Raw genomic sequence first — 26,231 nt, 5'->3', positions numbered from 1 at the left:
GTGTCAGTCCGTGAAGCAGTATTGTGCAGTTGTCTGGCCTTTGTCACGGGGCTTTGGGTGGCGACAACATTCTCGAGGAGGTTTCTTTTTCTGTGTTTGCGCATCACTGCTAACAACAACTCTGATCCGATCAGCCTCTGCTGTAATGACCTTTGTTGTGTACTCGATTGAGGATATTCCACTTTAACGCGTCAACTGCAAGGACTTTGCTTTTACTTATGAATAAAGAGAAATATTTACAGAATAAGTCAACCCGTTTGTTTGGTTTATTTGTCTTGTTTGGATAACGTGGGAGAGCCAACTGGAGAGGTTTATCTGAGTGGCAGAAACTGTTTAAGATAGGTACATTTTAGTCTAAAGGTCAGGTTAGGGTTTATATAAAAAAAAAAAAAGTTCCCCTAAACAATCCCTTCACTTCATCTGCACCCACCCACCCAGGTTTCCTGCTTCTTGTCGCCATGGCGCCCGGAGCTGGCACGCCGAGCACTGAAATGTTGCTTGGCACCATGGCAACCTGTTAACAAAACAAGCCGACCAAAACTTTACACATTTCTGGACTCTGGTTGGTGCTCAACCCTAAACAGAAAACAACCAGCCTGTTCTGGCTGCAGCTGCAGAGTTAGATGGGTTGCATGAACTCTCACTGCAGGGATTTAACTTGCATCACATATATTTTACCACCTGCTTAGGATTTTGGAACGAGAACCGAGGTAATCTGATTTCTGCACAGGGGCAGCTGGATATCTTTGTCCTAATAAAGCACTCACACAGTGTTACAGACATGGCTGGAGTAAAGAAGCCGGCGGTGCTTCTTTCTCTGCTGGAAAAGGTGGAGACGGAGAAAGAGGAGCTGCATCTGGAGGAGGTAGGAGGCTAGTCCTGAAGCTGAAATCAAAGTTTTCAAAAAGGTGAAGTTTGAACAAGCAGGTGGGGCAAAATGAGACTCCAGGTACCACATATTTTCATGTCTGCAGGAACCTAAAATCAAATACCAGAGAGAGTGCTATAGTGTGATAGACCCACTAGAGCATAACGGAGGTCGTAACAACCCCCTCCGAGCACGTCTGAGCACTATCCTTGCCCAAGGCAAGGAAAAGCACGCTGGAAAGTGAGGGCTAAAGACCAGCTCGCTCTTGTTTTATGGATCACTGTTTTGACTCACGCACGCTCAAGAATTTACTCAGCAGGGGGGAACACGGTGTCTCGCCCTTGAAGTTGGTTTAATCCCACAATAAAACTACCTTCAGCGAGGTCCAGAAGTATTTAGACGAGGACAGAGTTTTCAACCATTTTTCCGTTATATACCACCACGATAATTTTAAAATGAGCCGTTCACAAAAAAATAAGAGACGTTTAGGAATTTGTCATTTTAAGCAAAGTGTCTCCACTTTCAGAGACTCAAACATACTTGGACAAAACAATATGTTTGGAAATATCATTATATTTTGTTTAAAACCTGGATGCCAGTCGTCTGTGGTCGGTGAGTCCCTGACGTCTGCAGCGTCAGTTTCCTTCCTGGAGATGTTTTACCAGACGAACCTTCGGTTGTTTTCTGAAGGCCTTTCTGCCCTCAACTTTGCCTTCAGCAGCTGGAAAGTACGTTCTGTTAGACTGATATCAAAACACTGACTTGGCGATTGAAGAATAATCAGAATCAGAATCAGAATCAGGTTTATTGGCCAAGTCAGGTCAAACAAGACTGGAAACTTGACTCGGTTATTTCGCTCACTGTATGGTAAATAGACAAATGACAGCTGTTACTAACATATATACAATTTTTTTTTTTTTTTTTTTAAGTGAAAGGTGCAGCAGTATGAGATAGATATGGTTATTGGAAGGTGCATTGTTAGCATATGATTGTGGTTATTATTATTATTGCACAGTGGTTGATTATTTTGAGGCTGAATGACGAGAGTTTATCAGAGCAACAGCTTGGGGGAAGAAACTGTCATAACTCATTCATTTTCCTTCAAAAACTCCTGAGTTTCTTTCATAGTATTTTTGGGGCCATTATTTGTGTGTCCCATCAGTTTTGCTACACTGTGCTGAATGTGAGCAGAGACAGTCACCTCAGAATTCATGCTGTTACTTCTATCAACAGTCACGTCTTGGGACAACAGTCAGTCCGGTTACGTGCACATCTAAATCCAGCTATTGGCAACAATCTAGCTCACGATTAAACTGGAGGTTCAGAGTAATCCAAGTAAACATGCACGAGAAGACCATCAATCATTGAGTGAGGTGGTTCGACTCCGCCGCACTTTCGCATTCTTCCGGTACAATTAGTAAACAAGCGTGAAGGAGGACAACAACATGTGTAAATATGATGCAGCAGCTCTGTAAATGTCGTTCATACTTAACTGATCATGTTGCAGGTGAGATGCAGCAAAGTCTCCCTTTTCTTCTGTTACCATGTTGTTGTGATGATGCTTTTTTTTATTGAGAAGTTATACTGTATACAAAGAACATCAGACAAGTGCTCGAATATACAGTATATGTAACAAAAAAATAAATAAATTCCAGTGAAATTAACAGAAGTAAGGAGAATGACACATAAACAAGTGAATAAATAAAATATGAAAAAGAAAAAGAAAAAAGTAAATGAAAAAATAAATAAGTAAAATGTAAATAGGCTACAGTATTTATCTAAAAAAACTTCTGGTGGATGTTGTACTTTGTTTGGTGTCAGTTTAAGGGATACTGTACTCTTAAACTCAAGTAAGAAACCTTTAAAGTGGGGTGGAGTTTTGCAGTATTTACATTTGTGTATGTGAAATTTGAATGAACAAGTTTATAATAAAAGTGATGTCATTTTCTTCATGGACAAAATAAAATATCACACTCCTACAGTCAATTGAGATGTTTATCTTGATTTTATACACTATATATTGTTCAAATTGAGACCAGAAATTGAGAGATCGAGCACAGTGGTAGAATAGATGAGTTATGGTTTCTGGTTCCACGTTGCAAAAAGTGCAGTGTGATGCCGTAACTGTTGATATTCCCGCTCTCGTGGTGTCGCCACCTCCAGAAGGGGGTCCCGGGGCGGTCAGTAGCTCGGCTAAGCGTGGGTTGGTGTACATGCTGGAATAACTTGGATTAGGACAAATTATCTGGCATTAACAGCTCGATCTCAATCAGTTCCACTATGGCCCGATTCACTGTGGATTCACACCGAAAGCTCAAAAATCTCCTGTGGTCGCTCAGGACGCCTGCATCGTGCTGCTTGCCGCCTGTCGACGCCTGCAGGGGGCGGGGCTGCAGAACTGGAGGGAAAAACTGGAGGGAAAAAAGCGGTATAGTATATATAGTGTGCACATCTTCGGTTTCCTCTTTCACCATGGATCGCCCTTTCTTTGGGAAGCCTTTCTTTATATTTCCGTGTTATTTCCACCTACACAAGAGAGAGTTTGACGCTCCTTAACAAGGTCGGTCTGCGGATCAACAGCATCTATCGGTGAGCTGTTGCTCCCGGTGAAGCTGCAGTCTGTCTGCAGTGAACACTGACACACCGGGTCGTAGCGGATTTGGTCATATTGTTAAAACTGTGTTTTGTGATTAATAAGCACGTTTTTTTTATTATTTTGCCTCGGATCAATGTAGCAAATAAAATAGTTCAGACCATACAGCTCCTCAACCATCAGTTTCACATGAGCAGAGTTTAAGTAAAAACATTTAGTTCAGTTAGAAACATTTAGTTTAGGTAGAAACATTTAGTTCAGGTAAAAACATGTATTTCAGGTAAAAACATTTAGTTCAGGTAGAAACATTTAGTTCAGGTAAAAACATTTAGTTTAGGTAGAAACATTTAGTTCAGGTAAAAACATTTAATTCAGGTAAATACATTTAGTTCAGGTAAAAATGTTTAGTTCAGGTAAAAATATTAATTTCAGGTAAAAACGTTTAGCTCAGGTAAAAACATTTAGTTCAGGTAAAAACATTTAGTTCAGGTAAAAACGTTTAGTTCAGGTAAAAACATTTAGTTCAGGTAAAAACGTTTAGTTCAGGTAAAAACGTTTAGTTCAGGTAAAAACATTTAGTTCAGGTAAAAACGTTTAGTTCAGGTAAAAACGTTTAGTTCAGGTAAAAACGGCAGTCAAATCAGCAAAAATGTCTGTTTGCTGGTTGAAACATATTAATTCCTGATAAAATAAGTTTTTTAGTGCACAGCTATGCTCGTGTGTGCATGTGAATGAGTGTAAGTTTGTACACGAAAATACAATGTGCATTGAGGCTTCTTGCTTTGGGAATCCCGGTCTGTGATTGGACGCTGCCTCGGTGGCACCGCTGCTATTTGCATAAAGTTGAGATTCTCTCAACTTCAAATTGACGCTCTGGACGTCTCCGCCGCCTCTTGCAGCGAGCTTTCATAGACAATGAATGGCAGCTGGACGCCTAGGTGACACTTTTGGTGTGAATCCACGGTAAGGAGTATACGTGGATGTTAAAACTTCGATATTGGTCGGATTAAGGCAACAATTCAAATTTGTGTTGTGCATGTAAACGTACTGGCTGAGACCGTTCCACTTAAACCCAGGCATGCTGATATTTAACACCGTCTCCGTCATGTTGGACTGGTGATGTAGAGATGTGGGCTGTTGCTTCTCCTTACTTTCATTTCTTACGTACTTACTTACGTTCCATCATGGTGATACAAGGTTATTTTGGTTTGGTCTTTTCAAAATAGTGAAATGCCAGAATATGGGAGGCTCTTTATATGTTTAATTTTAATTTAAATTTTAATCCACTTGTTTCAGTCGACTGTCCAAATACTCTTGAATTCCTAAAAAGTTACTTTGCTTAAATTTGCTGTGATTCTCAAACCGCTATGGTACAACATTAGCATTCGGTTACAAACCCATTAAATCCCTCCACACACACACACACGCACGCACGCACGCACGCACGCACGCACGCACGCACGCACGCACGCACGCACGCACACACACACACACACACACACACACACACACACACACACACACACACACACACACACACACACACACACACACACACACACACACACACACACACAGTCCCCGGCCCACGCAGTTACAGTTCACGGTGGATGGAAAACGTGGTTGGTGAAAAGTTGCCTTGTTAACTGTCAATGCTACCGGGGGCCATTTAGATTAAGGCTTTTACAATTATAAACCAAACTTTCTTGTTTTCATTAATTTCTGCTACTGTACAGTGTTGCTATGGGGAAACAATGACAAAAAAAATAACCAAAAAATTAGATATTTTTTTAAAAATATCTCTTGATTATGTTTACTTGGTCTATTTTTTTTTTTTTTTTTTAACTTCCCAAATATTTTTTTTTACCAACTGGCATCCTGATGCATCATGATACCGTAGAGGGCTAAATTATGAATGCTGAATGACAACTCTTTTATCAAAGCTGTTACACTTTAAAAACATCTTCATTATTGTACTTTAAATCAACAGTGGTCTTGCTGGAGCTGATTGTAAATACTGTAAATATAAGAAATGCACTGAATGCAGCTAGTTTTGGGAATAAAAACACTTGTTTATATAAAAAAAATGCATTCTACACAATCACGTGCTAAAGAATGCTGTTTTTGAGAGCGTGCATGTGTATGACGTAAGCACATATAGATGGTGAAAGATGGGAGGAGGGGGTAGCAGCCTTGGGTTCAAGAGTTGAAAGAGAGGTGGCAAGAAAGGATTGGAAGAATAAGCCATCCATCCACATTTATGGCTGCATTTGTCCAGAACGCAGGTATCAGTTTCAATATCCTCTTTTTCCTTCTCCATCCAGCAGCGGCCCGGCATCAACCAGACTGAGGTCGATTCGCGTGGGCCAGAGCACCAACACTCAGGCCCTGACAGGAGGGTGCGAGAAAAGATGGAGGAGGGTGGAGGAGGGGAGCTTCAGGGAGAGGAGAGTGTGACATCTGATGAGGAGTATGACATGGATTTGGAGTTGAGAGGTACAGGTTGGTTTTTCTTTCTGGGTAAAGGAGATAAATTGCGTAGGAGGGTTATTAGATTTCACGATAATGGGTGTGATGTCTCCTGGAAACAAAGGTGCCTGACAAAGAGGGTCATGCAATTGAAATTGATCCCATCATCCTTTTATCTATTGGCTGAAGTCACATCAGGCACCAAGAACAAAAATTATTTTCGTGGTGTCTCTGGATTTTATTTTTATCAGAACACGCAGGAAAAGCCCTGTTACCCCATCAGTTCCATCCTTTCTACTCTGCAATCCAATTTGTCTAAATGATTTAATGAAAAAAAAAAAAAAACGGAAACCTGTCCATGAGCACATGCAGAGTCCTGTTCTGCATGTTAATGATTTCATCTCAGTCTTTGTGTCAGTCTTCCTTTTCAACAGAAGTAAAAAAGAATGAGCTCTCATGACGGGGCACAATCAGCCGCAAGGGAGTTTTCAGCACCAAACTGAAACAGTACCAAAGGTCCAGCTCTGGTTTGAGATTGCCTCGTCTGTCCTTTGTCAAACAGGGATTGATGATGAACATTTCAGATGTATGTGCCTGTGTTTATCTTACAGAAAAGGAGGAGACATATGATTCGACAGAGAAGGAGTGCTACTTGAAGGCGTGTGAAATGTTGCAGGTGGTTCCTGCCTCTTACTTCCTGCACCACATGCAAGATAAAGAGCTGGATTTGATGCACCGTGGTCTCGGGCCAAAGGTACTGTCATTGTAAATCAGGGAAATCTGTCTTTTTGAGGAGAGCAGAGGACAAACTGTAAAATTCCCATAGTAATAGTACTGTATGCACATTTTCAGAGTAGTTTAGGATGCAGCACACCTCTAGAAGCCTGCACTTGTTTCAGAATGACACGACCATCACAAGATGCTGCACTTCCTGAAAACGGGTCGATTTGTCTCAAGTGTTTTTGATTTGCCAAATTTCTGGAGGTTTACCAATGAGCTGAGTTTCTGGCACGACTCCTGTTCCGGGTCGGGCATGAGCATTTTAACATAATTGGTTATTAACACAATTTTTTTCTATGTGTTCTGTTAATAATCTCAATATTTAAAAGCATTCATGTTTGAGCCAGATTTGAATCTCCATCCTGCAAATTATGTGCTTGAATCTCCTGTTGCATAACTTTACTGGTTATTTTGCATGTATATATATTTATTCATAATCTGCCCGAAATTTAGATAACCCCTCTGGTATAGTGGCCATAACAAAAAAAGATCTTCTCACTATGCATGGAGGGCTTCACTCCAAACAGTGCCATGAAACAAGATGTCTTTCTGCAAATCCAGCAGAAATGGATCTTGTTCGTGAAACAGTCCTCAATGAAATATTTAAAGAGAATCAAATACATTTAATTTGTTAATGGTGGGGAAAAACAAACTGCATCCACTAAATTGTGTGACAAAAAACACACTTCTTTGGAAACATCCTATAAACAAAAGCTAAATGCTCGGTCAGAGGAACGAGCAAATCCACTGGGAAGGAAAACACACTTGATCCCTGCAGCATAGTTGTAAACATTCACATTAAAATGATCAATAAAGTGCTTACTTTTGTAAACACAGACTGCCTGGAGAATATGACCATCCACAGAAACCTCTATGATGTCATTGTGAACCAATGTTGGAAAAAAAACTCTCCAGAAGAAAGCATTCTGACTGAATCAAAAACAAGTATTGTGTGCACACTTTGGGCAAAATACTTGTTTTTCACTCATATGCAGTACATACTGTATATACTGCATGTTTACCTGGTTTTGTTGTTTTTTAACAATTATCATATAAGATGATAATTAATCGAAGAACCCCCAATATTCAGACAAACATTCTCAGCCTATGTGTTTGCTATGTATCATTTTGTTTTGTTTTAATCCATCCACCATAATCCATTGGTGCTTATTCCAGTTCAGTCTCGGGGATCTGCTGGAGCCTATCCCAGCTCTCTACGGGTGAAAGGCCGGGCTACACCCTGAACAGGTTGCCAGTCCGCCCCAGTGCCACATATAGACAGACAACCACACACGCTCACTCCTTTGGGAAATCTAGAACCACCGGTTTATCTGAAACACGTGTTCTTGGACTGTTTGGGGAAGCCGGAACGCTGGAGAACACCCATGCAAGCAGGCAGAGGACATGCAAACTCTGCTCCTCTGGAATTTAAACCACCAACCCATGCTACCCCTTTATTTTATTTATTTATTTCTACTCAACAGATCAATTTTACCTGGGTTCAGGTGCTCATACTGAACCTGCCCTCTGTCAAAATAAAGGCAATTTTAGAAATTTCCTATGATATTTAAAAATGTTTTACCTTTCACTTCCACCGACCGAGACTGCTGCCCCCGCGACCCGGTTCCGGATAAGTGGCGGAAAATGGATGGATGGATGGATAATTTATAGGGGTGTAACGATACACTAATCTCACGATACGGTACGATACACGATATTGAGGTCACGATAACGATACGATATTATAGCAGTATTTTTTAACAACCTTGAATGAGGAACATATGAAAACAATACTGTACGTGGCTCTATTGTTACAGTTTGTAATGCTTTATAACTGTTTACGTTTTAAAGAGAAAGCCAGGCCAACCTTTTTCCACAAACTGAACTAAAAGTAAATGTCAGGTTTGCATTATGCATCTTCAGTTTCATACAAGTACAAATATTTTGCCACAAACTGAATAGTTTCTCTCATGTATGATTTGACTTTTTTCTTTTCCAGAAATGTATCAACTAAAATTAAATAAATAAATAAAAGTAAATAAATACATACAATTTTACATCATAAAAAAGATAGATTCATGCTCAAAAGGTTTAATTTAATAAGGTAAGGCTTAACTCTATACCAGCCTTACATAAGTAAAAGTTCAGAGCTCAACACCCTGCAAGAGTCCCGTGATCGGGACCAAAACGGTACTAGTTTCTTCTGAGCAGAGGAAGATTTTGGTCCGCGGGTCGAGGCGCGGTCGGATGCGCGTTACTAGTCAATATCGCAATACACTTTGTCACCTCCATGACACGTATTGTGATGTTTTTATATCGCAAAATTTCGTGGCACGATATATTGTTACACCCCTAATAATTTATATATATAGCGGAGCTAGCATGCCAGCTTCCCCTCACCGTCCAAAAACATGTGTTTTAGATAAGCTCGTGGTTCTGCTAGCGGAGCTGTGATGTCAGAACATACGCAGCTTTAGAACTTCTCCAGCTGCTTCCATGTTTTGTCTCATTATTAGTTAATATTGATGACTGATTGCCACGGGGAAACATGCATGCACATGTGATTACACAACCTCCTTGTCACACTGCTGATTATGCAATTATGCATGCTGATCATTAGTTACACTTGTCCAAAGAATGATGTTTCACGTCTTGACATTTATTTTTTATTTTTTTTGGCAAAGTCAAATCCGTCCGTTTATGGTTTGCATGTTGGTGTGCACACTGTATCTTGATGATGTACTTTGATAATGATATAATGACATCCTAGAGGGTGTTCCTCACCAGAAACCATCCAGCAGAGTTATCTTCTATCAACATCCATGCACTTTCATGTCGCTCAGCTCGCTGGGGTTCACTTGGCCCGATCTAATGATTTGCCTTTCTCTCGGGTGTTGTTTGACTGCTGTAGGATGACACGTTTCAGTTGCGCTGAGAACTCCTTTCATCATATTTTGTAGGCTCACATCGGCATCTTCAGAGTTCACTGGGACTCAACTCCACACGACCTGAAAGTCTGCTCTTTGAGCCCTTATTCCTGATATAATGTCAATACGTTTTGGTAAAAAGCTAAAAAACTAACAATTACCGCGTCAGTCTCAAAGTGGGAATGCTTAATATTGAACTTAACAAATCTACATGTAATTACAGCACAAAACCTTATTCAGTTTGGCCGTATACAAACAGAAAAGAATCACTTTTTCTTTTTCCTCACAATGAATTAACCTTTGTTAAGCCCACGATAACATCTCAATCAATTTTAAAAAGCTTTATCATAACCAACGAAATAAACAACTTGCTTTCTAATGTTTCGGCATCACTTTCAATGGATTTATGAATGAATGTAAATATACATGAGTGCGTACATTTAAACAGATCGTCTTCAGATGTAGCCGTTTCTCCTCAATTTTAAGGCCAAACTAATATGGGGCTTCACACCCTGTACTTTCTCACTAGCTGCAGTGCAAACTATAATTTTCATGGACTGTGAGTTTCATTACTGACCCCTGCCTTCACACAGCTCCCCTCTGTCTAATTTGTCTCACACAGGCTTGATAATCCTCGCTCTTTCTCTCATCCCACCTGCACCTACTCTTTTAACTGGAATACTGATAAGAAAATGGACTGCAGTGAACCAACAGCAGAATTTCACTTTGATGGTGGGAGTGGGGTTGCTTGTGTATTTCCAGGGCACCAAAGCACTGGCGGTTTCCCTGGTAACCAACACTTCCATTCTGCGGCTGAAGCTGCGAGATAATTGGACGGAGGGAATGGGCGGAGCTGCCATAGCAGAGATGTTAAAGGAAAATCATTACATTACAGGTGGTTGTATTGGCTCTCAAGCATTTTACTACCCTTTACACACAAACACACACACACACAGAAACACACAGTGGTACTTTTTTCTTGCAAAAGTGCACACTCCCACTTGTACAACTTTATCACCCCAGTTGCATTAACATCACACATTTTATCAACTGGGTCCTTTTTTATGTTTCTTTCTGTAATAAGATTATATTATATATATATATATATATATATATATATATATATATATATATATATATATATATATATATATATATATATATATATATATATATATATATATATATATATATATCTTATATATAAGATCATTTCAGATGTTTGGTTCAGGAACATAAAATAATATTCATGGAGGATGACTTGTCACGCAAGGCCATGCTTCATTATACACCACTCATATGTAATGAGTGAGAATCCAGTTGAATCCACATGTAAGTAGATTAGGGACAACCCCCTCAATCATTGATGCACGTGCAAAACCCATGTGAGTGACCGATTCCTCTGGTTTTAGATTAATAATTGTAGCAGATGTGCCATCTCTCTTGAATTATGGGAGGCCTGAGCTTGAAACTTGTCTCTGTTTGGTTTATCTTGCCGTTTATTTGCTAGGCGACTACATACAGGATGGAGCTGTCAACAGCAGTCCACGGACTTTTGATTGCAGTGACATCAGGCTTTACCAAAATTAATTGTGGGTCTGTTTTGTCATTTTTGAGGGGCTGCTTGCTTCAGAAGTTGAAAAAACTTAAACCTTTGTCAAACCTGTTGCAGCACGTGTGTGCCAACAATTTAATCATCACCAGAATCAATAATCAATATGTTATTAAAGGGTAGACTCTCAATTATATTTTAGGAGTTAAAAAAAATGCATTTACCATTAAGGAATTACAGCTATTTTAAGAAACTTAAATCAATTTCCAAAGGCTTGAAAGTAACAAAATTGGATAAAGTGACATAACTGTAAACATAGTTCTCAATACTTAAATAAAGATTTGGCAGTATTTTAACGGTCATTATCCATCTGCACTGGGAGAAACTGTCCTCTCAGTAGTTTTGTTGCATTTGGCTGAATGTCAGGCTATTTTTTGTTTGTTTGAGTTGTTTTCCGGTAAATTCAAATCTGGCTCTGTTCGGGTTGTAAACCTTCTGTCATTACTTTCATGAAGGCATCTTTTGAATGTCGATTTTGACAAAGACGTCAACCATCCCCAGAGTATTCTCGACTTCTTTTGATGCTGTGGAAAGGATTTTGCGATCCACTTGAGCACTCCTCCACCGTCTTCTAGTCTCTTCCAGCCGCTTTGATGTTGTCATTTTAAGGACCACATTATTAATTGCCAGATGCCAAGTCCAAATCAGATTTCAATTTTAGACCTTTCATCTGCTTCATTTGTCCTGAAGTAATGAGGGAATGGACCTCACCTTGCCACTTTTTCGCAATCAGTGAAACTTGGCTTAAGATGTTCGTAATTCCTAGATAGTAGATGCCATGTCTTGTAACTTTGATGCAACCTAAAGACTAAAACTAATAGAAATAATGTCCAGATTTATAGTTAATATGCACTAGCTGCTTTGTTTGTTTTATAATGTCCCTTTGACCCCCCTACATCACATAACATTAATAGATCATCTCAGAAATTCACCCATTACACAATATTCAGTCTTCAGTGAGGCTGATTGTGTGAACAAAAATGTAGTGAGAGCAGCATTACAGATAAACTTCAACCAATGTCGGAGGTGTGTATGTTTATCCCAGTGTGTTTATCCCGTTGCGCCGGTTGCGCAATAGTCTTGATTTTGGCCCGATCCTGCTCCTTCTGTTTATTAACCAATAGTAGAGGAGCTGCACCGAGAAGCCCCGCCCTCCTCATTCCATAATGAGGCAGAAATGCATAAGATAGAGTAAAAAGAGGAGACGAGGGAGTGTAAAAACAAGCAATCCACATATAAGGAAAAGTAGAAACAAAACATATATTTCAGTTTTATTTTTAATTATGTCGGTTTTGGTCCTCCATATCCAGTCTGGTGGTTCAATTAAAGCAAAATCTTTTTTTTTAGAAACTGCCATTGTCCAAATACTTCTGGACCTGGCTGTATCATGTTTTTAAGAGGACAGTGATAAGTTTTTACTCTTTAGATTGGATTTACACACATTTTAGGAATTGTGAAAGATATGAGACCAATTGTGAAACTGTAATAATGATATTTAGATAAAAGCTGGTATTGGTAAAACATATAAAACCCATTTGTTTTTACATTTCTTACTAATCTCTTTGTTATATCCTTGTAAAAAGCTTTCCGTGCATGTTCTTAAATGTGGACATTTGTGTATAAACTGCAGAAGTGGACCTGTCTGACAACAAACTTGGGGATTTTGGTGCCAGAGCCATATCTGGCATGCTTAATCAGAACAGCACCCTGGTGAGCCTGCAGCTGTCAGGAAACCATTTCACAGACCGGTCCGCTGAGAGCCTGAGCCGAGCACTTACCACCAACACCACGCTGCAGCACCTCGACCTGAGCCACAACACTCTGGGAGAGCACGCAGGTAGCAAAGAAATGAGTTTGGCATGACAACGGCCTTGTATTTGATGTTAGGTCAAAGCCTTTCAGAGCATGAGACACCACCACTGAGTCCCGTTTTTATTAGGCTGGTATTAAACATCAATGCCCAGACTGTTTTACATGCACACGTTTTCCACGAGCAGCACAAGTTCACTCAAATTCTCTGCCTGTTGATATTATCCATCAGCAAAATTGCCCAAAGGTGCGTGGAATAAAATATGTGTCAGGTGATGCTTTTAACAAATTTATTTTCATGTTTTGAGACATTTTATCAAAAAAAAAGCCTTGACATTTTATATTGCCCTCTTGATGTGAACACTGCCTCTTCAGCTCCTCTGCTGTCATTCCAGGAACCACGGAAAGTTCATATCCCTCCCACTCAAAGTTGTCTTTTCCTTCTTGACGGTTTAATGAACCTTAAGTTGCTCAGCTTTCTGAGTTCTCTCAGCGCCACAAGTCTGCTTTCAGTCTCAGATGTTGCTCCTATGATCAACAGCTTGAATGCAAATCAAAGATACCGAGGTGGTGGACAACTGGTGGCGTTACACAGAGGGTTCCACAAGACGACGTCATGAAGTATTCCACGCTGACGTTTGAACCTGCAGGTAGCCTGGCGAGCGATCCTATGTCTTTTCCTTCTTAACCCAAAGAATGAGTCCGATTTCTCTGGATTCTGCTTGGATTTCCAGGCGCTAGCAGCAACGGGAAAACCACTTGCAGAATCTGTTGGATAGGGATACGACTAAAAGAGAGGCGAAGCATGTGAGCGACAGCCAGACTAGTATCTACAAAAGTCATCCAAATATGTGCGCAGTGAAGTAGAAACGACAGTAGATGACTGTTGTTGGTTTCTCAATGAAAACCCATCGATCCAAGGTGTTACTGGCAATTCTGCATCCATCTGGGATGTTTTGAATAGTGGCTCTTGAGTCATTGAAGAAAGCCTCATCGGTCCAGGACGTTTTGTACCAGTAGAAATGGCTGCGAAGGGAAGAAGCTTAATTTAAAATGACACGTAAGGTGGATCAGTTGGGAAAATTAATGAACAAGCTCTCATGTCGAATGATTCTAAGCCAGGGGTGTCAAATGTGCGACCCGCGGCCGCATGCGGCCCGAGAGAGATTTTCATGCGGCCCGCGAGAAGTTTCCAACGCAAAAAAACGAAATGTTTATTTACTAAAAAGGAAGGCATAAATAATTGCCATGAATCGCAGCATATCCGATAATATATTTCTTCTACAAATCCATCGTTATTCCATAAAGAGAGCAGTTTTCGACATTTTTTTAGTTTTCTAGAATGCATTTGCCGATTTTATTTCTTTGTAGACGGTCGTTTATTTTTATTAACTGACTACTATTATATATTTTCGCAGGAAAAATATCACTGCTAAAAAAGATGATGGAAGATATTTATTCTGAGAATTTCAGTTTTTGAATACGAGGATAGTGACAAAGTAAAACCGTTAAAAAAGAAGTGCTGACTTTTTCGACACACTGGCGTAAATATCCGCGCCAACTTTTAAAAATAAATACATTTAATTGTACTGGAAAAATCTCTAAATCACAAAGAAACACTCTCGGATGTAATAAGAAAGATTTTGCTTTTAATTAAATTTCCTATAAAAAAGCGAAATATAAAAAAAACATACTTGTTTCTGTTTATCTTTGTAAAATGATATTAAAAGTATCTTATATAATTTGAAAAAAAAATGAGAAATTTCAAGAAAAGATCCTGAAGAAATATATTTTACATAATTAGAGTGTAAACAAAGTGCATATTTCCTTTAAAATTAACTAAACTGATATTGGATTAGATAACAATAGTAAAAAAAAAAAAAGAATGAGAGAAAAACTTTTCCGCACCGTTTTTGTTATTTTGAGCCCGCGAGAAAAAAATTGGTCAAATCCGACCCGCCAAGCAAAATGAGTTTGACACCCCTGTTCTAAGCTGTGGCCACTGTGAGTCCATGTGTCCATTGATCCTCTATCATTAGATATTTTGGAAGGCCATTCCTATAAAAGAATTTTGCCTCACTAGCAGAGCCTCATCTCCATCGACGCAGGACAGCAGGCGGCGAGCAGCAGCAGCCTGTGGCATTCAAAGGTCAGGGACATTTTGCCTTCATTAAAACCTCTTTCAATTATCATGGGGATGAGCTTTGTGATTGGCCCCTCATGGAACAATGGCAGAGCTGCAGACCGAACATCTAATTTAGGTAATTGAATATGAATCTGACTGTAGGGAAAGGAACGCCACCATGTCTTACTGCCGAGTGAGCAGGTATGATTCACCCCCACGTATTGAATTCTTTATTCTGTGCCATGAAATATCGGAAGGACATCCTCGTCAGCCGTGAGAGCTCTCCTCCGTGAAGAGAGAAAGAGGACCAATCAGAAGCACACATCCATGCGATGGTGTTGATGCCCGTCCAACCAAACGCATCGTCCTGGATGATTTGTCCGTGAAAGTGACACACTTGCTGTACACAACATTATACTCGTGTGGGTGAGGGGATGATGGCAACCCTCCCTCCCACGTCTCTAAAGGTTTCGCTCACTCCTGCAGTTGTGTAACACCACAAAAGAACCATCCAGAGATAAGACATAGTTATAGTTGATGGCAAACACGGTTAAATGTCATCCGATTTCAATGACAAATTGATTCATCAACCCCTCAAAAAGTTTTTTAAATGGACATTAAAAGCCTGTCAATGTAAGTGGGAGTAAAAAGAAAAAGGAAAAAAGCACCTTAAAGACAAAAAAGACAAGGTAAAGCACTTGGGAGAACATCAGGTAATTGTTAACGGGTGAGGGACATGAATATTAGAAGTAAAGAGGTTCAGCAGTCTGGAAAAAACTGCATATGAATGTGTTATATAATTCTTGATGAGGATATTGAGCATGTATTTTTACCATTTTTATTATTTACTGTTTGTGATGTTTTTATTATGTGTCACAGGTCTCTCTTGAAAATGAGAGCCTGTGTCTCAGTGACACTAACCTGAAACAATTTGTTCTCTGTTTGTTTGTTCTCTCAGATGTAAGTTGCTTGAGTGTTGATCCTCACTGTTTAATTGCAAGGACTTTGATTATTACAGTTTTTTTGCAGTATATCATATCAATAAATGAATCCGGCGCAACCTGTGCACATTTGATAACGACCCAAAGTCCATATTGGATTTCCATGATCTTCGTGCCCTTATGTGGGCTACTTTAAAAGTATGCTTGCTTCTATAAGCACTCCGTGTGTTCGGAAATGCTCCCAGAAACCACTGGAAGAAATTGCACATCCATCCACGCACAGACGCTGGTTAGAGCTCTGCTATCAGAGAAGAAGGCATACGTGAACACGATCCTGGGTGATCGCACACAAGTCTCTGAACTGGCGGAGGCAGAGCAGAAAACTGTTCTGTGGTCAGTCTTTCATTTCTCTGTTTTTTGTTTTTCCCCCGAAGGCCGCCTCCTCGGCGACTCTCTGTCAGAGAACGTGGGGTTGAGATCGTTGAGTCTGGCCTGGAACTGCATCAGAGGGGAGGGAGCGGTGATGCTGGCCAGCGGGCTCGGGGTAATGCACCTGGAAATCAGTGACTACGTTTACATGCAGTCAAAATTCGGGTTATTGCTAATATTCCGGTTACTGAAACATTGAGAATATTCCGTTTACATGCGTGAGCAAACAGGGTTATCCCTGTATACATGGTAATTAATCATTCGGGATATCCCGATACAACCAGCGACGCACGGAGAACGTCATGACGCAATTGCCGTCATTTCCGCTTCTTCTTCCTGTATCCAAATTCAAAACAAAAGCTGCTTCGTGCAACTTTTCGCTCACCTTCTTTTAAATCTCGCTATCCCGGTGCTTTCTACCGTCTACAAATGCCAAAATGTTCATATCCTTCTTTACATTTATAAAATGATTAGTCTCCTCCTCACTCCAAAAGTGTGGCTTGGTCTTGCGTTTCTCCATGTTTATAAGAACTTCCTGGACTCAAAAGAACAGGATTCCTTGCGAATCGAGCATGCGCACAAAACAAATTCCTGTTCCATTTGATGGGGATATCCCGTTTGGCGTTTATATGACCGAATATTCGGGTTTTAAAAGGAGTAACCCAGGGGTCATATTTGGGTTTTTAAAAACACGAATATGAGCAAATTCGTGTCATTCAAAGGGGTTATTGTTGTTTACATGGCCGTGCAAAACCGGGTTATTGCTAATATTCGGGTTTTAAAAGGGTTATTGAGTGCATGTAAACGCAGTCAGTGTCTGACTATTCACTCTGATCAGTTTCTGATGGACCAAAATCCTGCTGCTTAAAGTCATGTTAAATAAAAAATCAATAAAGTCTAGTACTAGCTCTCTTGATTGTGGCTTAATTTCCTCAGATTCTTTACATTTTCAGAGTTTTAAGGTGCCTCAGGTGAGTTTCCTTTAATTTAGCGCAACACCCCCGGAGCTACTGAAATCATAATGTTTTATGCAACTTAATTTTCATATGTAATCCCTAAAAACCTGTAAACAAACTTTGATGTTGCTTCCCCTTTAAGATTACCTTTAAGTGGGCAGAGGGCTCCAAGAAGCCATGAAGAACTGCCCGTGAGCAGAAGTATAACTGCATGAAACACACTAATGGTAAAAACACAGTGTAATACACAATATATGCCGTACCAGGTCTCACTGCGTATCAGCAAGATGAAACATCTCAAAAAGGAGTATGATGTCTCAAAGTGATTGATTTTGATTTGATTTGATTGAATTGTTTATTACGAACACATAAGGAAAAAAATATAAAATTTTAAAACAAATTCAAAACATACAGAAAAAAAAAAACAACACAACAAAAACGTAATACAAACAGGGAAAGAAAAAAACAGTGTCCGAAAAGGAGCAGGTAGAAGTAAAACTTATTTAACCCTGCCCCTTTGTTACCTCCATTATAAATTAAACATAAATATTAATAATAAATAATAAATAGCTGCTAATTTACCTCATGCACCTAACCAGCTAGCAAACACAACATTCCTTAACATAACTCCTCAATCAAATAACTTCCCATAACCTTCTTTTTATACCGTTTTTTAAATTGATTTATATTTGTACATTGCTTCATCCCATCACCCAACCCATTCCATAGATCCACTCCAACAACTGAAATACACATGCTTTTCCTTTTGGAATGGACACATTGTTTTTTTAAATTAAATTTTCCTCTTAAATTATAACATAATATATATATATATATATATATACATACAAAATAATAAAGTGTCTCAAATTTGAACAAAACAAAACAATAATAACACGACAGCTGATTAAAGCTGATAACATGATCATCGTTGATTGAAAGAGATGTTTCATGTCTCGGCCGACTCACTCGCTCTGCTTTGTGATCAAGTATTAATCAAGGACCGCACGGCTAGAGCTGTAAGAGCAGTTTTCCTTTCCTTATTATAATGACTGGGATGTTCAAGTAGGTCCTCATCAGTGAGCCCCACCCACAGTTTGATTGACGCAGGCCCTCAGAGACTTGTTACAGCAGAACCCGCTTCCACATGTTACATGATGGCCCTTGCAGTCCACACTTAATCTTGTTAGAGAACTTTTTAAAGTAGTCGGAGGGCTGATTCTTTCCAACAACTTATTTTTGTCTCCTATTGAAAAGAAACTTTATAAGAAAGTTTCAAGATTACCATCTCAAACTTGTTTTTCTCCAGAAGTTGAGTCACTGAAGCAGGTTGTAGATCAAAGGATAGACACGCACAACTTGTGAGCCTTCAGTTCCTAATTAAGGAAAAGCTTTAAGGCCGGCTTCTTACTCTTAGGGCTACTTCACCCTGTCAGTCATGTCGCTTTCTTCCTCGATACTAAGCTTTAGTGTTAGGAGTCCACTTTGATTTTCAGAGGGCGGTACCAGAGCACGCAGGAGAGAACGTAGGAGAAGCTGACCGGAACAAAACATGTGATGTAGACACACCAGCACCCCTATTGATGCAGCTCTGCAACCATAGTGGCTCCTGGATGCTCACGTATGAGCATCCGTACGAGTGTTTCATCCTCACTGCACCAGCCTGTCTGTCCATTTTAAAATCCTTTTTTATTTGTTTTTAACTCGTTAAACGGTCTTCTCTGAGGTGCTGCGCTTGCACTCCGATTCCCGGCCGCTCAGATCAGTATGGTGGCCAGACAGGCCCTCCGGGTGGCCCCCGCCCCCCGGCCACCCCCCAGATTCACTGCCTCCTCCACTTGGCTTTCCACCCAGTGTGGGATGCTGATTTTAATTATTTGTTGTAAACATTATTTGTTTAATTCTGCATTTATGTCATTCATACATTCAGCACTTTGTGCTTTATAAATAAAGTTGGCTTAGCTTTGAAGCCTGAGTTCCAGATGCATGAGAATTATCTTATTTGTATGATAATTTCCACTTCCGTACGATGTACGGAATCGTCGGAAGTTTACGATAATTTACAATCCCTCTTGAAAAGTGAATATTTCTTATTCTCTGTTTGATTTGGAATCAGATTCATTCAGCAGATTCAAGTGAGCAGGTCCAGTGGGTGCAAAGAAGGGCCAAATCATCACCCTTCCACCACTGTGCTTGACAGTACACACTCTCACACTCCTACTGATCAAACGCTGCGGTTTCAAGTCTGGAGGTTAGGAGTTCCTCCCAGGGAGCCCAGGCTCTCTCCCGGATATCAACATGTGAAATGAACCAAACGTGTTTGAATCGTATTATCATGACGCTTGTAGAGTGTAAGATGTGGCTCTGACGTTTTGTGATTTCTGTGAGCTTAGCTCCCCCACCCTTGCTGTAAAGTCCACCTCTTGGAAAAGTGATAGCTGTATTGATTTTAAATTCTTATTTATTTTATTCAGTTGTGCACAATCGGTGTCTCTCTACACTTAAACTCCAGACCAGCAAAGTGCCAAAGCCTCAGCTTCTGTAGAGGTGGACTTTAACATTTGGAAATCATTTCAGTCTAGAAAATTATTTCCAAATGACTGAATAACTACAATTCAGTCATTTAATTACTACAATAAGAGTAGTAATTAAAGTGATTTCAATAGCTCTAGTTGTGAGATGGTGGGTGTGAGACAGATTGTTATGTCACGTTGGCAAATAAGCAGCTTGGGCAAGTAATATGCTCTCCTCTGCTAACTGAGGTCAGGTCTGATACCCCTTCATTAGCGCTTGTGTACACGGTATGTTGGCATTAAAAACCTGGCTGATCTGATTGTCTCTGTTTTAGGGGAATGGTTTCCTCAGGAGACTGGATCTGTCCCGCAACGGCCTCGGCAGAGGAGGAGCCGTCGCTTTAGGAGAGGCACTTAGAGAGAACTATATGTTGGAGGAGTTGAATGTGAAGTATGTTTCTCTTTATTATCTTGTTGAACTTTCAGTCTCTTTGTTTAATGGGGTAAAAGGTTGAAATTTTAATTTCAAATAATCGCCCACCTTATTTAAAAACCATCCCACTGCCACAAAAACGTTCCCTGCTTCTTGCTGATCCCATTAAGCAAAGCTTGTTTTGTAAAATCCCAGCAATTTTTTTCTGCCTGGATGAATCATATCATTTAGGGGGGAAAAAAATAACACTTTATGATGGTTTGCCTCACACTCTGACGTACATTTTTGTTGTATATTTGTTTCTCACCACAGTGACAACCGAATACCCCCTGAGGGAGCCATCCACCTCGCCATGGGCCTCAAAGTAAACAAGACAATCAAATTTCTGAATGTAAGCTGTTGAAAAGAGATGGGTTCTTGCTTGGCAAACAACGGGGGGGCATCAGAGAATAGGACAGGAGCGCTAAATGGACCACATTCTATATTGTTTTCGTGTCAGTGCCAGAACCGAATTATAAGGTTCATGACAAAGAAGTACAATGAGAAAGAAATTGTGCAGACAGAACTTATTCTTAAACCTGAGCATGTAAAATTGATAACATTGATTACCTACCCCCCGCCCCGAATAAGCATTCATGAAAACTTGTGAAAAACTAAGAGCAGCACACATGACACATCAGAAGATGTGTCAGTAGTTTAATGGATTTGCACATTTCTGGATGGAATTACACGTATTCTTGATTTTGAAATGATGCTTCTTCTTAAATCAAAAATATTTAAAGGGCTGTTATTGTGCTCTTGCTTTCAACAGCTGCATGACTGACTGAACAATAAATACGAGTTGTGAAAGATCAATCACTGGGAGCTTCCTGACAAGTTTGGTTTTTCCTTTTCAAAATAACTTTCTGGTTATGCATTCAAATTTGTCCGTTGAAACTCAGAAGCACGGACCAGCCTACGTCCACGTATCCATACCGCTCTTCTCTTCTGCAACATGTTTCACATGTTTATTTGAGGTACTTACTACCAACTAACAAAATAAATACACTTGTGTAAATACACACACAAGAAATACTGGAACATTTTTACTTAATTCATTTTAGATCAATATTACTCTGTTAATCTTCAGAGGGAAATGAAATTGCACAGCTGCAATAAAACTTTGATCAGTTCATCAATCTGTCGGGATTAGAAGGTAACCATAAAGGATCATTGAGCTACTGTCAAAATCGTTAGCTGCCTTTACGAAACATTTCCATGGAAATTAATAAAACAGTTAGAGTTAGAGGTATGTTTCATTTTAAAAGTTCAAAGACAAATCTCAGTGAAATTATATATTTTACTGATGTGTTCAACCGAAATAAGAAAAAAACAAATATGCCAAGGCCTCAATTATCATCCCTCAGACGGTTAATGATCTGCAGTTTAGTCTCTGTGAAACTCAGCTAACAGCAATCTCTCATGATAGTTGGTACAAGTCTCTTAAGGCATTTCAGCCTGTTCTTCCATGGCAAATGTATCCAGATCATCCAACCTGGAGCTTCCTGCACAGACTCTGATGAGGGTAGAGATCTGGGCTCTGACAGCCACTGCTTGCCCTCTGCGACAAATTTAATTTTGTGGATCATTGTCTCATTATCAGCAACTGCCCAAAGCTGCAGGGTGGCAACCAGTACTCGAGTTGAGGGGGGATGAGGGGGGATGGCCTCCCCCCTGAAATAAAAACAGTCAAAATCATCCCTCCTGTAAAACTGCCATCCTGCCCTTCCATCCCTTATGCCATTTCATCAATGCATGTGTTATTACTGCTATTTCAACATGTAGAGTCATCACCAGAAAAATAACTTATTTGACCATTTTCACCTGTTTCAAGTAAATTTTCACTTGAAATAAGTAGGAAAATCTGCCAGTGGGACAAGATTTATCTTCTCATTACAAGCAAAAAAATCTTGTTCCACTGGCAGATTTTTCTACTTATTTTAAGTGAAAATCTACTTGAAACAGGTGAAAATTGTTGTTTTTTCCAGTGATGAGTCTTGTTTTAAATTTAATGAGATTTTTTTACGAAAATGAGACATTTTAACTAGAAATAAGACAAATATTCTTGTTAACATTTTGAGTTTTTGCAGTGATATCAGTCATATTGAAAAGTTCAGAAAACTGTTTTTTATTGTTGTGTTTTGATGTATTTGATGTAAGCCCAGTGGATATTTAAAGCTTACAGAAGGCTGCATTTAACTGCTGCTATGTCATTCCTGCAGTATTTTGCAGGTGTTTTGGTCAGTGCTATTATTTGTAATATATTATATTATTTGTAATTAGCACAAATTATCTGTCCCCATATGATAAAATCCACCATCCCCCCTGATTTTTTTTTACAACTCGAGTACTGCTGGCAACAGATTTTTAAACATCACTCCACAAAATATCGGCACGATTGTCTTTTTTTCACCCAAACACATGAAACAACTTAAGTCTTCCTGAGCAAACAGCAGCAACAGCTCAAGGTCGGTCTCGTCAGACCAGAGGACACGCTTCAAAAGTCTGCTCCCACGTTTCAGGTGTTTTCAGGTGTCTTTGGCTTCACTGCCGTTTGTAATGCTGAGTAACTCTTAAGCTACGTTGACAAGATTATGCTGATGTTTTGAACAGATTAGATGAAGTGGTGAATGATTTATTGTCCTGTGCCCTCGGATGGTGCAGCATGCTGACATTTGTACCCTGTGCTCAGATCGGCAGGAACCCCCTCCAGAGTGCTGGGTGCTACGGGATCCTTCAGTCTGTTCAGGAAAACCCTGATTCAGCCATGGACACTCTGGACTTTTCTGTAAGTGGCACATTTCATCGTCGTTAAAAGGTCATTTTCTTTTTTTTTTAGCAAGACATAGACTTACTTGCCTGTTCTTCTGTGTGTCTTTCCCTCTGTCTAGGACATTACAGTCGACCAGGATTTTGAAGATTTGTATACAGCAGTGAAGGAAATAGTCCCTGAGCTCAGAGTAAAATACAGGGGTCGAGTTGTCACAGCCAGAAAGGCAAAACCTTGAAAAATGTAACTCTGATTGGAATACGTGTCAGCAAAAGTAAGAAATCTCGTCAGGGCCCCTTTAAATTGACAGATGGGTTCCTACAGGAATACGAGTCCTTTTTCAGGGAGCCAAGAGGATATATCCCCTGGAATAAAATGTAAATTAAAAAAAATACTACTCTTTAAGATCAGCAGAAAGGCCATCGGAGCATAAACTGTTTATTTGCCTGAAGACAAGTGTTGATCAAGTCGCTAAAAATGGGCCCGGAACACAGGTACTTAGGTTCTTTTTAGATCTGATCTGATCTGACGTTATATAACACCAGTGGGTAGAATGATGGAGAGGATCAGAGAGTGCTGCATTGTGTATGAAAAGAAGTGAAAGTGGGTTGCACAAAAAGGATTTAAGCACTTCGTGACTAGTTTAATAGAGAAACCAGCTCTGAAAGAACAGTCCACTTAGATAAGAGACCTGTATTACCGCAGCGGGACAACTCTCCCACACACCTCCAAATGAGCTCTAAACCCGTCATTTACTTTGAATTTCTGATACATACAATTAAAATCTGAGATGTGAAACATGTGTGTATTTGTATAATCTTATTGAAGGGAAGTATATTTCTTGACAACCTTTTAAAGCAGGCATGAAAGTTACCTGAATGATTACGTAACGTTTGGTTCTGCAGTTAGCGGTATGGTGAACTGAGGTGGGAAACCGATGAAACAATAAGTAATCTACAAATGCCAAGTGTCCATTAAAGACCTTTTTTTGTGACTAATTTCTGTTCAATTAAATTTAACATTTAAATATCTTTTAAAAGGGCGGTAGAAGAAGACACAAGAAGGCAGCAGACAAGGAGGTTCTGAGGAGTCAAAACTAGTAAAAGAAAAACAGAAAATAACCTCCTGATGTGGCATTATGAAAAATGATATATTATTAAACTCTTCATCAGACAGGACAATGCCAACATAAAGGGAAATATTGACGTTTTATCTGAATATATTCAAACATTTAGAAATTTCTTGTGGGATGTCAAATTTCTTGACACATTTTATGGCAAGAACCACACAAAATTGTATAATTTATAAATATTTAAGTTAAAATAGAACTCTGAAAAACAAATTGTGTATTCAAGAAAATTTACGGTATTAAAAAAATGGCAGCAACATATTTCAAAAGAAAAGTGGGATCAGGTGATGTTGATGGTGCAGAGCAGACCGGTCGGGGGAAGTTTGGGAGAGGAATGTTCTCTTATTCTTGTCTTAAATAGCATTTGAGCTACTGGTTACTCATTCACTACAACTGTGGGCATTTGTAGTGAATTCAGTGTGTGGTTTAGCATCATCTTGCTGAAAGTTGCAAAGCCTTCCCCTAAAGAGACGTCTGGATGGTGAGGGGATGTTGCTCTCACCATCCAGGATTACGCCCTGACTGGTCGCCAGTGCATTTCAGGGCCACATACAGACAAACCACCACACACACACACACACACACACACACACACACACACACATACACACACACACACACACACACACACACACACACACACACACACACACACACACACACTCACTCCTGTGGCCAACTTAGAATCACCAATTATCCTAACATGCAACAGGGAAGAAAACCGGAGTAAGCAAATAACCTATGTTGGAGAAGGTTTGGAAGGGCTCATTTGAAACAGACCTACAACATACCTGTTAAATACATGAAGCTGGAGTCAAGCCATTGGGATGCATGACGTCCAGTGACACAAAAAACAACAGTGATGGAGGATCGCGTCATCCAGTTGTGAGGAATAACCTCTGGGAAAAATCATTATCCAAGTACATCATCAAGAAAAGACCTTGCAAGGGGAAACACAGAGTGTGTATCAGGAATAAAAGATCCCAAATGTCTAACAGAGGAGCATTCTTGGAGAAAATGAACCTGAGATCACTGTGCATTAAAAAGCTTGCGTGCATGGATGGTTTCCTGTGGCAGTGGTCCCCTGGTGTTGATTAACAATGTGACATAAGCTTTAGTCATTCTGTCAACTTGTCTGCCCGCCGATCAACCTGCTTCCTGTCCAAGTCCGAGCTCTCCTAGCCTGGATTATTTGAGTCTATCTAGACTCCAGGTTTCGTGCCTAAAGAGGATTTCCATCAGTGTTATAAATAAACATTTTATCAATAGTTAGGTTAAGTTTTCCAATTAGATCTGAGTCCTTAAAAAATACGTCACCGCAGTTCCTACCAAACCGTGGTTTTAGGGTACTGCGGTTTTGATGGGGATTTTCCTAAAATTAAAACTGAGTGTCAGCATGTAACTCTTAGAGGAATCATTTCTAAGCTTTTCCGATTCAGATTTGATGTGAATATTTTGAAATGAGGGAAAATGCTGAGCTGAATGCTTCAAGAGGTAAAGAGAGTTATTAATGTGAAGACCCTTAACAACATTTGAAAGTGAAAGCTGTTCCGGATTGAGGAATGGACTAAAAATCCTCCAAATCAATGCACAAGTCTGATCCACATTTTAGAAAATGATTGTAGCCATAGCTGTTAAATTTTTAATATTAGTATATAAAGTCAAGTGGAGGAGTTCAAGTATCTTGGGGTTTTGTTCACAAGTTTGCGTGAATGGTGAATTGGTGGTGCGTCTCAGTAATCTGGTCTCTGAATCGATCTGTTCTAGTGAAATACAGCCACAGGTTTACCTGTCGATTCACATTCCAACACTCACCTGCAGTCATGAATTGTGGGTAG

The 26,231-nt window shown here is 39.7% G+C and overlaps 1 protein-coding gene across 2 annotated transcripts; it reads left to right on the top strand.

Annotated features, from left to right (window-relative positions):
* The first annotated feature begins 603 nt into the window (after positions 1-603).
* lrrc74b (leucine rich repeat containing 74B) lies at positions 604-24,049 on the top strand. 2 transcript variants are annotated; one of them, XM_061729868.1, is made up of 10 exons: positions 604-865; positions 5,786-5,957; positions 6,542-6,684; positions 10,400-10,532; positions 12,880-13,086; positions 16,559-16,668; positions 20,358-20,473; positions 20,768-20,819; positions 23,187-23,282; positions 23,386-24,049. In XM_061729868.1, exons 1-10 carry the CDS (start codon positions 782-784, stop codon positions 23,500-23,502), a joined length of 1,230 nt encoding a protein of 409 aa, XP_061585852.1. In that variant the 5' UTR covers positions 604-781; the 3' UTR covers positions 23,503-24,049. The 2 variants fall into 2 exon arrangements, with proteins under 2 accessions (XP_061585852.1, XP_061585853.1); XM_061729869.1 differs by lacking the exon at positions 12,880-13,086 and having other exon boundaries at positions 20,768-20,846.
* The last annotated feature ends 2,182 nt before the right edge of the window (positions 24,050-26,231 follow it).

Source organism: Cololabis saira, chromosome 9, assembly GCF_033807715.1.
Source record: "Cololabis saira isolate AMF1-May2022 chromosome 9, fColSai1.1, whole genome shotgun sequence".
Taxonomy (NCBI): domain Eukaryota; kingdom Metazoa; phylum Chordata; class Actinopteri; order Beloniformes; family Belonidae; genus Cololabis; species Cololabis saira.
Note: the sequence above shows the minus strand (reverse complement) of the source record. Positions and strands in the feature narration are given on the sequence as shown.